The 14,077-nt window shown below is 36.1% G+C and overlaps 1 protein-coding gene across 7 annotated transcripts in view; it reads left to right on the plus strand.

The window, feature by feature from the left end:
- Positions 1-14,077, plus strand: part of TENT2 (terminal nucleotidyltransferase 2) — a 72,593-nt gene that overhangs the window by 56,716 nt on the left and 1,800 nt on the right. For all 7 annotated transcript variants that reach the window (XM_045496727.1, XM_045496717.1, XM_045496694.1 and 4 more), the window contains 2 exons: positions 7,381-7,472; positions 12,767-12,846. In XM_045496727.1, the coding sequence (XP_045352683.1) occupies positions 7,381-7,472; positions 12,767-12,846 (172 nt within the window). The remainder of the gene's footprint in view (positions 1-7,380; positions 7,473-12,766; positions 12,847-14,077) is intronic.

Consider the following 14,077-nt stretch of genomic DNA (forward strand, 5'->3'; position numbering starts at 1 on the left):
AAATGCATGCCTACATACTTAAATACATTTTTTAGGAAGGAAATTACAAAGGCCTAATTTTTCCAGCCATCTCCTTTCTTATTCTGATTTTTTTCATCTCATTTAATAAATCATTGCGTGCCTACTACATATCAAGCTATTTTTATGCATCAGGGATATGGCAGTTAACAAAACAGGCAAAATGTCTTCATGGAGCTTACGTTGCATATGTATTGTACTATAGAGAGATAGACAATAAACAAACAAAATGTCTAGTATGTTAGATGGTGGTAAGTGGAGAAAAATAAAGCAAAAGCAAAAAAGGAGTTTCTGGTATATGTAATTCTTACAGTTTTAATGCCTGCATTGCAGTTTATTACTTAGCACGGTGAAGGAAAAGTCCCACAGAAAAAGTGATCTTTTTTTTTTAATTTTTTTTTAATGTTTATTTATTTTTGGGAGAGGGTGACAGAGTACGAGCCGGGGAGGGGCAGAGAGAGAGGGAGACACAGAATCTGAAGCAGGCTCCAGGTTCTGAGCTGTCAGCACAGAGCCCAGTGCGGGGTTCGAACTCCCGGACTACAAGATCATGACCTGAGTCGAAGTCAGATGCTTAATGCTTAACCGACTGAGCCACCCAGGCGCCCCGAAAAGTGACCTTTAATAAAGAAATGATGGAGAGGAATGTGTGAGTTATGTGTCTGTGGAGAAGAGGTTTCCAAACAGAAGGAAAAGCAAGTGCAAAGACAAAGAACCTGAGATGGGGGTTGTCTGACATCTTCAAGGAATAGCAAAGAGGCCAGTGTGCCTGGAAGAGAATTGAAGAAAATGCTTTCAAAGAGTTAAGGAAATCTACATCATATAGGGCTATCTAGTTAATTTTGGTGACTTTGGCTTTTCATTTGGGTGATATGGAAAACCACTGGAGGGGTTCCAGTAGAGAAATGATGTAATCTGGTTTGGTTTATCACAGGGAAGAACAGACTGGCTGCTGGTGGGTAAGAATAGACTGAGGGGAGCCAAGGGCATACACAAGGAGCCTACTTAGAAGGATATTACAATAATTTAAGAGAAGTGCCTTGGATAAGGATGATTATAGTGGAAGTGGATGAAAAGTAGTCAGATTCCACTTGTATATATTAATTTGCAACAGATTAGATGGAGCATATGAGAAGGAGTCAAGAATGATTTCTAAGTTTTTGGCAAGCAACTGAAACAATGGAGTTGCCATTAGGTGTAATGGGGAAGGCAATGGAGGAGCATTATTGATTTTAAACATTGAAAAGTTGAGATACCTGCAAAATATTCACGTGGAGATATTGAGTATATAGTTGGATATACAAATCTAGAATTCAGGAGAGAGGTCATGGTTAGAGCTATATATTTGGGAGTTGTCAACAGGTAAATGGTATTTAAAGCTATGAAACTGTTTGAAAAAACCAATAGGAAAGAGAAAAGGCCCAAAGACAACCCTTAGAAAGTCCCTTGTTAAGAGGTTTATAGGAAATACAGAAGATACAGGAATATGTTAAATGACACAAAGAAGAGAGGCAAATTCAAAATCTAGGTGTTTTTTGAAACAACTGGCCTAGTCTCTTAAAATGTCAATATCATTAAAAAAATAAGTGGAGAGAACTTTTCCAGGTTAAGGAGATGGGACAAATACAATACACGAGGCTTGATTGTAATCTGATTAGGGTGGAGGAATTATAAAAGGCATTTGACTTACTGTTAATTTCTAGATGCTGTTTGTATTATAAAGGAAACAATGTTCTTTAGGAGATATATGCCAAAAGATAAAGAAATGAAGTTTCATGTATCCATAGCTTTGCAAATAGTTCAGTTCAAAACACGCACATATACACGTAAACAAGCACGTGTGGGAAATGTTAACGCTATTGTATTCTTTTTGAGCTTTATGCTTTTCAAGTTTTTCTCTCTGAAGAATTTCATAATACAAAGATGAAATAAAAATGAGGTGAGGAATAAGAAAGAACTAATTTATAGTCCAAAAGGGAGGATCATTGAGATAGGAGGAAAGCCAATAGAATGTATTGTCTTAGAATCCAAGGGTGGGGAAGTGTTTCAAGGGGGAAGGAGTGATTATCTGTGTCACAGTTTTTGATAGGTCAAGTACAAGATGAGCAGTAAAAGGTGACCGTTGGAACATTGGTCCACATGGGAGGCTCCTGGTCTCTTGCCAGGAGCCGTTTCTGTGGAATAATGGGGGTAAAAAGCATCACTGGTGTGGGCTCAAGAGAGAACAAGGAAGAATTAAATACACATAGTGTAGTATATAGAATGGGGAGTAGAAATCGGAGTTAAGTCTCTCCCTCTGCCCCTCTCCCCTGCTTGCATGCTCTCTCTCTCTCTCTCTCAAATAATAATAACAAAAAGGAATTGGAGAGTTCAGTGGGGTTGAGTTTTTCAGGAGAAATAACCCATCTTGATGTCAAAATTGATGATAGCAGGAAAATACATAGTAAATTGTTGAACAGTATACTTTTTTTGAATCAAGGAGGGTTGGAATCTAGAGCACAAGTGGGATAGGAGCACAGACAATGCATTAATGATAATAAGAAGGGCCACCTGGGTGGCTCAGTTGGTTGGGTGTCTGACTTTGGCCCAGGTCGTGATCCCGCTTTGTGGGTTCAAGTCCTGCATCAGGCTCTGTGCTGACAGCTCAGAGACTGGAGCCTGCTTCGGATTCTGTGTCTCCCTCTCTCTGTGTCCCTCCCCCACTCTGTCTCCCTGTCTCCCAAAGATAAATAAACATTAAAAGAAATTATTAAAAAAAAAAGAAAAAGCAGAATATGTGGATATAGAGGAATTGATAAGAGTGGGAGGTAGTAGAAATTATCTTTTGGTTGCTTTAGTTTTTTAGTGAAATGAAGGATGGACATCAACTGGGAATGATTGTGAGTGAGGAAATTTGAAAAGTGAGAGGAAGTATGAATTATCCTGTAGGAGAATAAAGGAGTGTATTAACTATGGAAATACAATATAATTGGTGGGTAGTAGCATCTAAGGTCTTTTTGAGCTAAGTCATCATAAATTTAAAGTGCATTTAATTTTTTTTTTTTTCAACGTTTATTTATTTTTGGGACAGAGAGAGACAGAGCATGAACGGGGGAGGGGCAGAGAGAGAGGGAGACACAGAATCGGAAACAGGCTCCAGGCTCTGAGCCATCAGCCCAGAGCCCGATGCGGGGCTCAAACTCACGGACCGCGAGATCGTGACCTGGCTGAAGTTGGACGCTTAACCGACTGCGCCACCCAGGCGCCCCCAAAGTGCATTTAAAGTTGTCATGAATTTAAAGGTCAGCATGGTTGCATATTTCTCTCCAGGCCTGTTGAGCTGCATGGGAATGAATTGGAGTAGACATAGATTTAATAATGGTTGTTTTTCTACCAAATAAGATCAGTGCAGCAGGAAGGGTAAGAAAGTTGAGGGGGTGTGCACGGAAGTGGTTTATTCTGACCATAGACAGAATGTATTAAATTAGTCTCGAAAATGTGGGCACAGGGATGCATGTAGGACATCCAGGTGGTGGTTTCCAGTTGTTAATTGCAAGGATTGTCCTTGAGCTTAGTATCAAGATGAGAGAGGATTTGGGAAAGAAACATCAGACTGTTAAAGCTTAGGAGGGGTGCTGTAGCATTAGAAGAAGATTGAAAGAGGCGAGACCCTGATGGACAGCAGAATTTAAGGAGTCAGGTGGAAGAAAGGGTCAGGCAGAAGGAGAACCAGTCAAAACAAAACAGAACTCTAACAAAAGAAAACTCTAGGGACGCCTGGGAGGCTCAGTCGGTTAAGCATCCGACTTTGGCTCAGGTCATGATCTCACGGTCCATGAGTTCGAGCCCCGCGTCAGGCTCTGTGCTGACAGCTCAGAGCCTGGAGCCTGCTTCGGATTCTGTGTCTCCGTCTCTCTCCGACCCTCCCCCGCTCACGCTCTGTCTCTCTCTGTCTCAAAAATAAACGTTAAAAAAATTTTTTTTAAAAACAAAACTCTAGCATTAGACCAAAATTTTCTGTCTGCATAAGAAGCTTGAAATCCCTGACAAAGTTTTCTTTTTGTTTGCTTCCCAGCCCCAAATATATATTTGTTCACTTAGACTAGTCTTAGCATATGTGTGTATGTATTTGTATGTATGTATGTATATGTATATGTATATGTGTACATATATACATGGTCATATAGTATCGGACCCATAATTTTGACTTGCTTTGTTAGACTTAAAATTTTAATTTTAATGTTCCTATTTAAGAAAACATTTCAAAACACTTTGTCATTAAAAAAAATGGCTAGGAGAGAGTTAATGGATAAGTAGCAGTCCATTATCATTACTGAAGTAAAGAAGCAGGCATTTTACCAATATAGAGTTGGTAAACTAAGTTTTATATTCAAAATATTACCATATATTATCAAATCTATTTTAGATTAAATTAAGCCCTCTATCTGCTTTCCTGACACATTCCTCTTTTATAGGCTGTATCTTATTTTACACCTTAATTATTGAGTGAAAAATAATAGATTTTCATATGGCAAACAAATTACAATAGAAAAATATGGTATGATGGGAATGCAAGCTGGTGCAGCCACTCTGGGAAACAGTATGGAGGAGGTTCCTCAAAAAACTAAAAATAGAACTACCCTATGACCCAGCAATTGCACTACTAGGTATTTATCCAAGGGATACAGGGGTGCTGTTTAGAAGGGACGCATGCACCCCAGTGTTTACAGCAGCACTATCGACAATAGCTGAAGTATGGAAAGAGCCCAAATGTCCGTCGATGGATGAATGGATAAAGAAGGTGTGGCATATATATACAATGGAGTATTGCTCGGCAATCAAAAATAATGAAATCTTGCCATTTGCCACTACATGGATAGAACTGGAGGGTATTATGCTGAGTGAAATTAGTCAGAGAAAGACAAAAATCATATGACTTCACTCATATGAGGACTTTAAGAGATAAAACAAATGAACCTAAGGGAAGGGAAACATAATATAAAAACAGGGAGGGGGACAGAACAGAAGAGACTCATAAATATGGAGAACAAACTGAGGGTTACGGGAGGGGTTGTGGGAGGGGAGATGGGCTAAATGGGTAAAGGTCACTAAGGAATCTACTCCTGAAATCATTGTTGCACTATATGCTTAAAAAAATAAAATAAAATAAAATAAGGAAAAATATAGTATGATACAAAGGTTAATTAGGGCCCTGTTTTAAAGAATGACATATTTAGGGAAAATGTTTATAAATTTCCATTTGGATTCTACATTTAAATTCACCTCTAAAAATAAAAATAGTAAATAAATTATATATCATATTTTATTATTTCAAATATTTAACAATTTAGAAATATTTAAAAGCGCTTTGAAAATGCAATAGATTGAATCAGTCTAAATTATAGTGTTTTAAAATACTCTTTTTTTTTTTTTCCCTTTGTGAAGTACTTCAAATGATATAGTCACTTAAATAGCTGCATTATTCAGGTTGATTATAGGCTGCAGCTTAAATGATACCTGGTTAGGGATAATAAAGTGAATGTAGCTATGTAACATATGTTTCTGTGACCCAGTTTAGAACTAAGTATTGGCATGTAATATAAATTCAGGATTGTATTTCATAGAAGTATGGTGGTAAGAAGAGTTCCTTTGATTAAAAAAAAAAAAAACAAAGAACTGTAATTTAACAGCAGGATACAGTATTTCAACATTCTAAATTTGTCTGAAAGAAAAAAAATCGGTCTACACCTTTTTAACATTCCAATTTTAATTTTATTTCAGATTCAACTGTCCTTTAAATTGAATGAGAAACAAGTAGTCTCAGGAAAAAGTTCAGTTTATTAGTGAAATTTACCTCAAGTGGTATGAAGTAAAGTGTAGCACAAAGTATCATTGTTTGGTTCTGGCACATGGTTCTATAACTCTCTCCTCTCCTTTACATTGTTATTTTTTTTTTTTTCTTTTGTATTTATGTATGTATGTAATCGCTATAACCAGTGCGGGTCCTGAACTCATGACCCCAAAATCGAGAGTCTCATGCTCTATTTACGACTAAACCAGCTAGATGCCCCTTCCTTGTTATTTTACAAAAATTTTGGAAACAAACTTGGACCAACAGAGCATTGTAGTTCTTTTCTGTTTGGAGTTTCTACTAATGGAGCTGCTGTACATGACAGATCTAAAACATGTTACTGTAATTAATACTAAGTATTTCTCTTTGATAACCTACTTAGTTTTTAAAAAGCATAAATTCTGATATGTATTCTTAATTTAAAAGCTGTCTTTGCTAAGTATTTCTAGTATTCCTGATAAGAAAAAATAGAAAATCATACTTCAAGGATCCTATTCAATTATCCAACTTCACAAGGTGCAATGTTTTCTTGCATATTTAACATAGAGATGGGTCAGTTTTCCAGAAACAAATGCCATATTGGACCCATGATTATATTCTTAGAAATTCTTTGTCTGATAAATAGAAGACGAGTAGATAAATGTTGGAGATGGAAGGTCCCAAAACTTGGTCTTTCTATTCTTACTGAAATGGTGGACAGAACTAAATATGGCTGAAAAAAAAAAAAAAAGATTTCACCTATTTTCCAAACTTATTTTTATCTTGTATACAACGTGAATTGTCATACATTTTAGAGAAAACGAAAATCATACTTGTGCAGAACTATTATAAAGAAATAAAAAAACCAAACAAAACCAGAATGTAAGGTTAGTACCTACTACAGACAGACTGGTCAGTTTACCTTTCGACATGCTGATAAAATTGTTTTATTTGAATATAACTTTACTGTTAATAGCTACATCTGATACACAGCAATAACAATATGTTTTCATAGAGTATTAATTTTTCCTAAAACAGCACCTACTGGCTTCTATTGGAAAATTGCAAAATTTTCTCCCAAATCATATAAATGGACATGCACTAAACAAGATTATTTAATGATATCAGAAAACAATGTGCGATTACATGTCTTAATAAGAAATCCTTCCTGAGGTGCTAACAATGAACATAATTTTTATATTTTCTGCTTATATTTTCTTATTTTTCATATTCATTTATTCAGTAAATATGTATTGAATGTTTACTTTGTACTAAACAATATTCGAACAGTGAAAAAAATACATAAATTATCTTGGAGCTTTCATTCGGCTTGGGAGAGACACACAATAAACAGTAACATAATAAATAAGCAAATTGTTAGAATTTAAGTGCTATGGAGAAAAAAGACGGGGAAATAGGGATTGTGGTGCTGAAGGTGGAGGCAAGTTTCAGTATTCTGTGAGAAAATCAGAATGGGACTCGCTGTTAAATATGATAAACCTAATAAAATGAAAATTAAGCAAATAGTTAACACGATATTTTTCTTCTTTTAGCTGGAACAGTCAAATGATTTCAGTTCGTGAAGCCAAAGCCATTCCCAGGCCTGATGGTATTGAATGGAGAAATAAATACATCTGTGTCGAAGGTAGCTTTCCCACAACTACTACTTTACCACCCAGTTATCACCATGGTACTGAGAGAATTACTTGAATAATTTCAGTTTGTATTTCAGTTAAAATTAATACATTCATATTCTGGCTTACAAGTCTTTTAGTTATAAAATTTTCTTTTTTTTTCTTCCAACTTTTTATTTAAATTCCAGTTAACATACAGTGTAATATTAGCTTTAAGTGTAGAATTTGGTGATTTCAGTACTTACATACACCATGCAGTGCCCATCACAAGTGCCCTCCTTACTCCTCATCACCTATTTAATCCATCCCCCCACTCTCCTCCCCTATGGTAGCCATCAGTTTGTCCTCTGTAGTTAAGAGTGTGTTTTTTGGTTTGCCTCCCTTTTTCCCCCTCTGTTTGTTTGTTTTGTTTCTTAAATTCCACATATAAGTGAAATCATATGGCATTTGTCTTTCTCTGACTTACTTCACTTAGCTTAATACTCTCTAGCTCCATCCACGTTGTTGCAAATGACAAGATTTCATTCTTTTTTATGGCTGAGTGTTTTCATTGAATTTTAAAAAATTAATTCTTTAGCTGTAAAAAATAGTAAATACGAATTTAGGCGTTTAATATTCCAGTTGGTAATATTTGAGCAGTCTTTATTCATCCCTCCTGCTTGTAGGTGATTGAAATTTAATTTCATGACTTGAAGGTGGAAGAAAATATTATCTTCATGTGATGATTCTTATACTGAGATAAAATGAGTTCTTTTACAGCTAAAATATCGATACTTAAGGCAAGCTAGGTTTTTATGAATAGTATTTATTTTACTTTAAAAATCGAATGCTCTGAAGATAATCTGTTCTCTAAAATTAATTTACATGTTGTTGAATATTTCTTTGAGTTGGTGGGAAATTGACTTCAAGAGGCAAAATTACTCTCACAGATTCCAAGTTGAAGACTTTTGTAAATCTTGAGGTAAAAAAGAATGTGTTAAGTGTTAAGTGCAGTGTTTGTAGGAAAACATCAAATTTAGAATATTTTATTCTTGGATTATATGCAACATCTTAAGCATCTTTGAATATGAAATTTAATTTCCTGCTTTGGTGGTTGGTTAAATTGCATAGTGGGTGTGTATTATTTTAGTTACTTGTGTTCTTTTGAATATTAAAAACTGTTGTGAAGTGCTGTGTGTGATGTGATCTGGTAGCTTGGCATAAGGCATTACTCTATTTTTAAAAAAAAGCACAGGCGTTCCTCGGATATATTGTGGGTTCAGTTCCAGACCACCGCAATAAAGCAAATATCACAATAAAGTGAGTCAAATGAAGTTTTTGGTTTCCTGGTCATATGAAAGTTACGTTTACCCTATATTGTAGTCTATGAGGTGTGAATAGTATTACGTCTAAAAGAACAGTATATGGGGTGGCTCAGTCAAGCGTCCGACTCTTGATTTCGGCTCAGGTCCTGATCTCATGGATTTTAAGTTTGAGCTCCACATCAGGCTCTATGCTGACAGTACAGGCCTGCCTGGGATTCTCTGTCTCCCTCTCTCTGCCCCTTGCCCGTTGATGCTCTCTCTCAAAATAAATAAGATATTAAAAAAAAAGAAAGAAAAATGTACATACCTTAATTTCAAAAGACTGTTGCTAAAAAATGCTAACCATTGTCTGAGATTTCAGCAAGTCATAATCTTTCTGCTGGTGGAGGATCTTGTCTTGATTTTGATGGCTACTGACTAATCAGGATGCTGATTGCTGAAGATTGAGGTGGCTGTGGCAATTTCTTAAAATGAGACAGTGAAGTTTGCTGCATTGATTGACTTCTTTTCACAAATGATTTCTCTATAGCATGTGAGAGCATTTTACTCACAGTATTTCTTTGAAAATTGGAGTCAGTCCTTTCAAACCCTGCTCTATTTTTTCAACTAAGTTTATGTAACATTAAATCCTTTGATGACATTTCAGCATCTTCACCAGGAGTAAATTCCATCTGAAGAAACCATTTTTTTTTGCTCATCTATAAGAGCAAGTCCTTATCCATTCAGGTTTTATCATGAGATTGTGGCAAAAGTCATTCACGTCTTCAGGCTTCACTTCTTTTTTTTTTTTTTTTTCAACGTTTATTTATTTTGGGGACAGAGAGAGACACAGCATGAACGGGGGAGGGGCAGAGAGAGAGGGAGACACAGAATCGGAAACAGGCTCCAGGCTCTGAGCCATCAGCCCAGAGCCCGACGCGGGGCTCGAACTCACGGACCGCGAGATCGTGACCTGGCTGAAGTCGGACGCTTAACCGACTGCGCCACCCAGGCGCCCCTTCACTTCTTTTTTTAATGTTTGTTTATTTTTGAGAGCGCAAGTGGGAGAGAGCAGAGAAAGGGGGACAGAGGATCTGACGCAGGCTTTGTGCTGACAATAGCGTTCAGGCTCCACTTTTAATTCTACTTCTCTCACTCTTTCCACATCTGCAGTTACTTTTTCCACTGAAGTCTTGAACCTCTCAAAGTCATTCATGAGGGCTGGAATCAGCTTCTTCCAAACTCCCATTAATGCTGATATTTTCACATCTTCCCATGAATCACAAATGTCCTTACTGGCATGTAGAATGGTGAATCCTTTCCAGAAGGTTTTTCAATGGACTTTGCCAAGATCCATATAGGAATCACTGTCTTATAGCCTTACAAAATAGATTTCTTAAATAATGAAACTTGAAAGTCGAAATCACTTCTTGATCCATGGGCTGCAGAATGGATGTTGTGTTAGCAGACGTGAAAACAACAATTTTTTTACATCTTCATCAGAACTCTTGGGTGACCAGGTACATTGTCAATAAGCAGTCATATTTTGAAAGGAATTTTTTTTTTCTGAATAGTATGTCTTAAAAGGTGGCTTAAAATAATTTAGTAAACTGTTGTAGACAGATGTGCTGCGATCTAGGCTTTGTTGCTCCATTTATAGAACACAGGCATAGTAGATTTAACATAATTCTTAAGGGCCCTAGGATTTTCAGAATGGTAAATGAACATTGGCTTCAACTTAAAGTTATCAGCTACATTAGCCCCCGACAGGAGAGTCCTCTTATCCTTAAGCTTTGAAGCCAGGCATTGACTTCTTTCTAGTTATGAAAATCCTAGATGGCATCTTCTTCCAGTATAAGGCTGTTTCATTTACTTGGAAAATCTGTTGTTTACGGTAGGCATCTTCACGAATTATCTTAGCTACATCTTCTGAATACATTTCTGTGGCTTCCACATCAGCGCTTGCTCCTTCACCTTGCACTTTTATGTTATGGAGGTGGCTTCTTTCCTTAAACCTCATGAACAAACCTGTGCTAGCTTCAGACTTCTCTTCTGCAGCTTTCTCACCTCTCTCAGGCTTCGTAGAATTGGAGAGAGTTAGGGCCTTGCTCTGAATTAGATTTTGGCTTAAGACAATGTTGTGGCTATTTGGTCTTCTGTCCAGACCACTAAAATTTTTTCCGTATCAGCAGTAAGACTTTGACTTTCATGTTCATATGTTCACAGGAATGGCTCTTTTCATTTCCTTCAAGAACTTCTTTGCATTCACAACTTCGCGTTCATTCCAAGAGGCTTAGCTTTTGGCCTGTCTTGGTGTTCAGCATGCCTTCTTCACCAAACTTAATCATTTCTAGCTTTTGATTTAAAGTGAAAACTGTGTGACTCTTTCTTTCACTTCACTTGAATACTTTGAGGCCATCATGGGGTTATTTTTTGGCCTGAGTTCAATATTGATGTGTCTCAGGGAAAATAGGAAGGCCCAAAGAAAGGGAGAGAGACAGGGCAATGGCCAGTGGGTGGAGCAGTCAGAACACACACAGCATTTACAAAGTTTGCCTTCCTATATGGGTGTGGTCGTGGTGCCCCCTAAAAATTCCAATAGCAACATCAAAGAGCACTGATCACAGATCGCTATAACAAGTAAAATGATAAAAAGTTTGAAATATTGTGAGAATTGCCAAAATGTGACAGAGACAACAAAGTGAGCAAATGCTGTTGGAAAAATGCCACCGGTAGACTTGTTCACAGGGTTGCCACAAAAAACACAGTATCTGTGAAGCACAATAAAGTGAAGTGCAATAAAACAAGGTATGTTTGTACCGTGACAATAAACTCCTTTTAAAAATAGCCTTTCTAAACAATCAAAAAATGTACATACAAAAGGAGTGTTTTAAAATTATGGGCCTGCTTAGATTATATGACAAATCTAGAGTTAACCTCTTCATCAGATTTCCTATTCTTCCACACTTTTTCTCTTTCTCTTTAGTCATTGTCTTTCAGCTTTAGAGCATACATACGTCTTCTCATCGTTGAAAAATGCTCTTGATTGGTACTGGCTCTTGTAATTAGTTTTTGTGGTTTTTTTTTTTTCCTTTTTCAGTGCCAGAATTGTTAAACTAGTAATTTTTACCTACTCCTGGCATTATTTCGGCTATCCCATCTCATTTCTAATGCCTTTAGTTATCTTCCTTTTCTCACTAGTATCCTCAATTTCCTTGTCCTCTCATATAGACAGTTTCCTTATCGCTACATATGGACTCTTCTCTCTTATCTTGTGGGGGAAGGGTTAGTGGGGTGGAGGTGAATATGTGGAAGGTAACATTGGAGACTCACACACACACACACACACACACACACACACACACACACACACACCTTTCCTTTGTGTTCTTCCTGTCTTCTATACTTGCTCTCCTGTTTCTCTTCTTTCACTGCTAAATTTCCCCTACAAATTACTGTTCCCACTGTATCTTTTTCTAAACTGTTAAACTGTCCACTCACACCATAACTTTGTACTGTTTTCCATCCTTATGAGTATTAAACTTCTAGTTTCAAAGGTATTGACCTTTCCTCTGCTGGATAAATCAGTGGTCTTTTAAATTAAATTTAAAATTACCTTTCTGTGATATTTGACATTGACCACCTTTTTTGTGTATAGTGTTTTATTCCTTTTGATAATACTTTGTTCTTTATTTTTAGTTCTCTAAGAGTAGGGGATAGGTCTTTGACCCTTTGTCATTCTTCAGATATCTTATTTTTATAACTTAGACTTAAAACATACCTATGCTGATGACTTTGTTTTTACTTGTCCTGTCACTTGAATTCTGTCTACCTTATTAGATGGTTCACAGGTATATAAAACTTTCTTAAGCAGATATCTAATTAGGATTCACAATGTGCACTTGCTATCTCATAGGTTAAAAACTGTCAAATATTGGCTCTTTCATATAGTTCAACCTAATATAGAAACCAAAATTCTCATTTTAATAATTTCTTGTTTATATGTGCATTTGACACTCTAGAACCTTTTGATGGAACAAATACGGCCAGAGCTGTGCATGAAAAGCAGAAATTTGACATGATCAAGGATCAATTTTTAAAGGTAAACAGTGTATGAGATTAACTCTAGAAACCTTAGTGGACTAGTATGCTTTGAAAATGGAAAAAAAAAAAATCTAATAGGACAGAGTAGCCATGGTTCCTGTGTTATGAAGCTGTTAATGTAGCACAATAGAGAATTCATGACTTGCTAGATACACTTTTCCTACAGAGAAATTGAACTCTGTGTTCATTTACATGGCTTTCATTTTCATGGAAGTAAGCATCAAAATGAGTGAATAAAACCTAACTGACTCCTTTCTGTCCTTGAAATATCAAGGAACTACATAGCTTTAGAAGAAAGCTGATGTTTGTTCTATGATTTTTCTTCTGTATACCCCATTGTAACAAGGAATTCGAGCACCATTTTATCTTTGTTTATATTTTGAGAAATTAAAAAAATCAATGTGTATATTTGTGTACACACACATTATATATAAACCTCAGCGATATATATATAAAATATTGTTTATTCCTTCACTCTTTAGTCCATAATATGAATTTATTCATCGGTGATTTTGCTAGGTGTGGTTTGTTTCCTCAAGGAGTTCGAAGTACTGTGTAAAAACACATTGATGTAAATATATACTATGAGACAGATAGGAGAGAATGCCTCATTAAAGAAAAAAAGATCAGCAAACTGTGAAGGTCATTTTAGAGGAATACTTTTTCATTAGACATACAAGTAGGCTTTATTTTGATGATAATTAAAAATGTAAGTATGTCATATTACAAGCTGTCTTTCACATTAGGTCCTCTTTTTATCAACCAGAATAGAAAATTTAAAATTAATAGAATTCTGCAGGGCAAAACAAATATCCAAGAGGAAATGTTTAGGTCTATCAGATTAAACTGAGAATTCAAAAACAGCATTGCTACATTGTGGTGTTTCTTGATGCCTGAACTTTCATTTAGGATTGTTCAGCTATAAAACCAATACTTTTAGTAGGTGAACAACTGAAGTAAGAATAAACCAGATATGCAGTCACTGAGTAGTGAGCCAAATCTGTAGCCTGTGAATAAGAATTTGTTTTTTTTCTTTTTGATAAGTTCTGTGTGCTCTTCTTTTTCTGAAGCACATAAAAGTGGTTTATTAGAGATTTACTCTCTGCTTTGTAGTACTATTTTTAATTGGAAAAGCTTATCGATGCAAACTAGTCAACCAAATAATTGAAATAATCTCACACTCTCTCAAACCCCAAAGGTTTTGTCTTAATTACTTTGCTATTTTAGAT

This window comes from Leopardus geoffroyi, chromosome A1 (assembly GCF_018350155.1).
Source record: "Leopardus geoffroyi isolate Oge1 chromosome A1, O.geoffroyi_Oge1_pat1.0, whole genome shotgun sequence".
Classification (NCBI taxonomy): Eukaryota; Metazoa; Chordata; class Mammalia; order Carnivora; family Felidae; genus Leopardus; species Leopardus geoffroyi.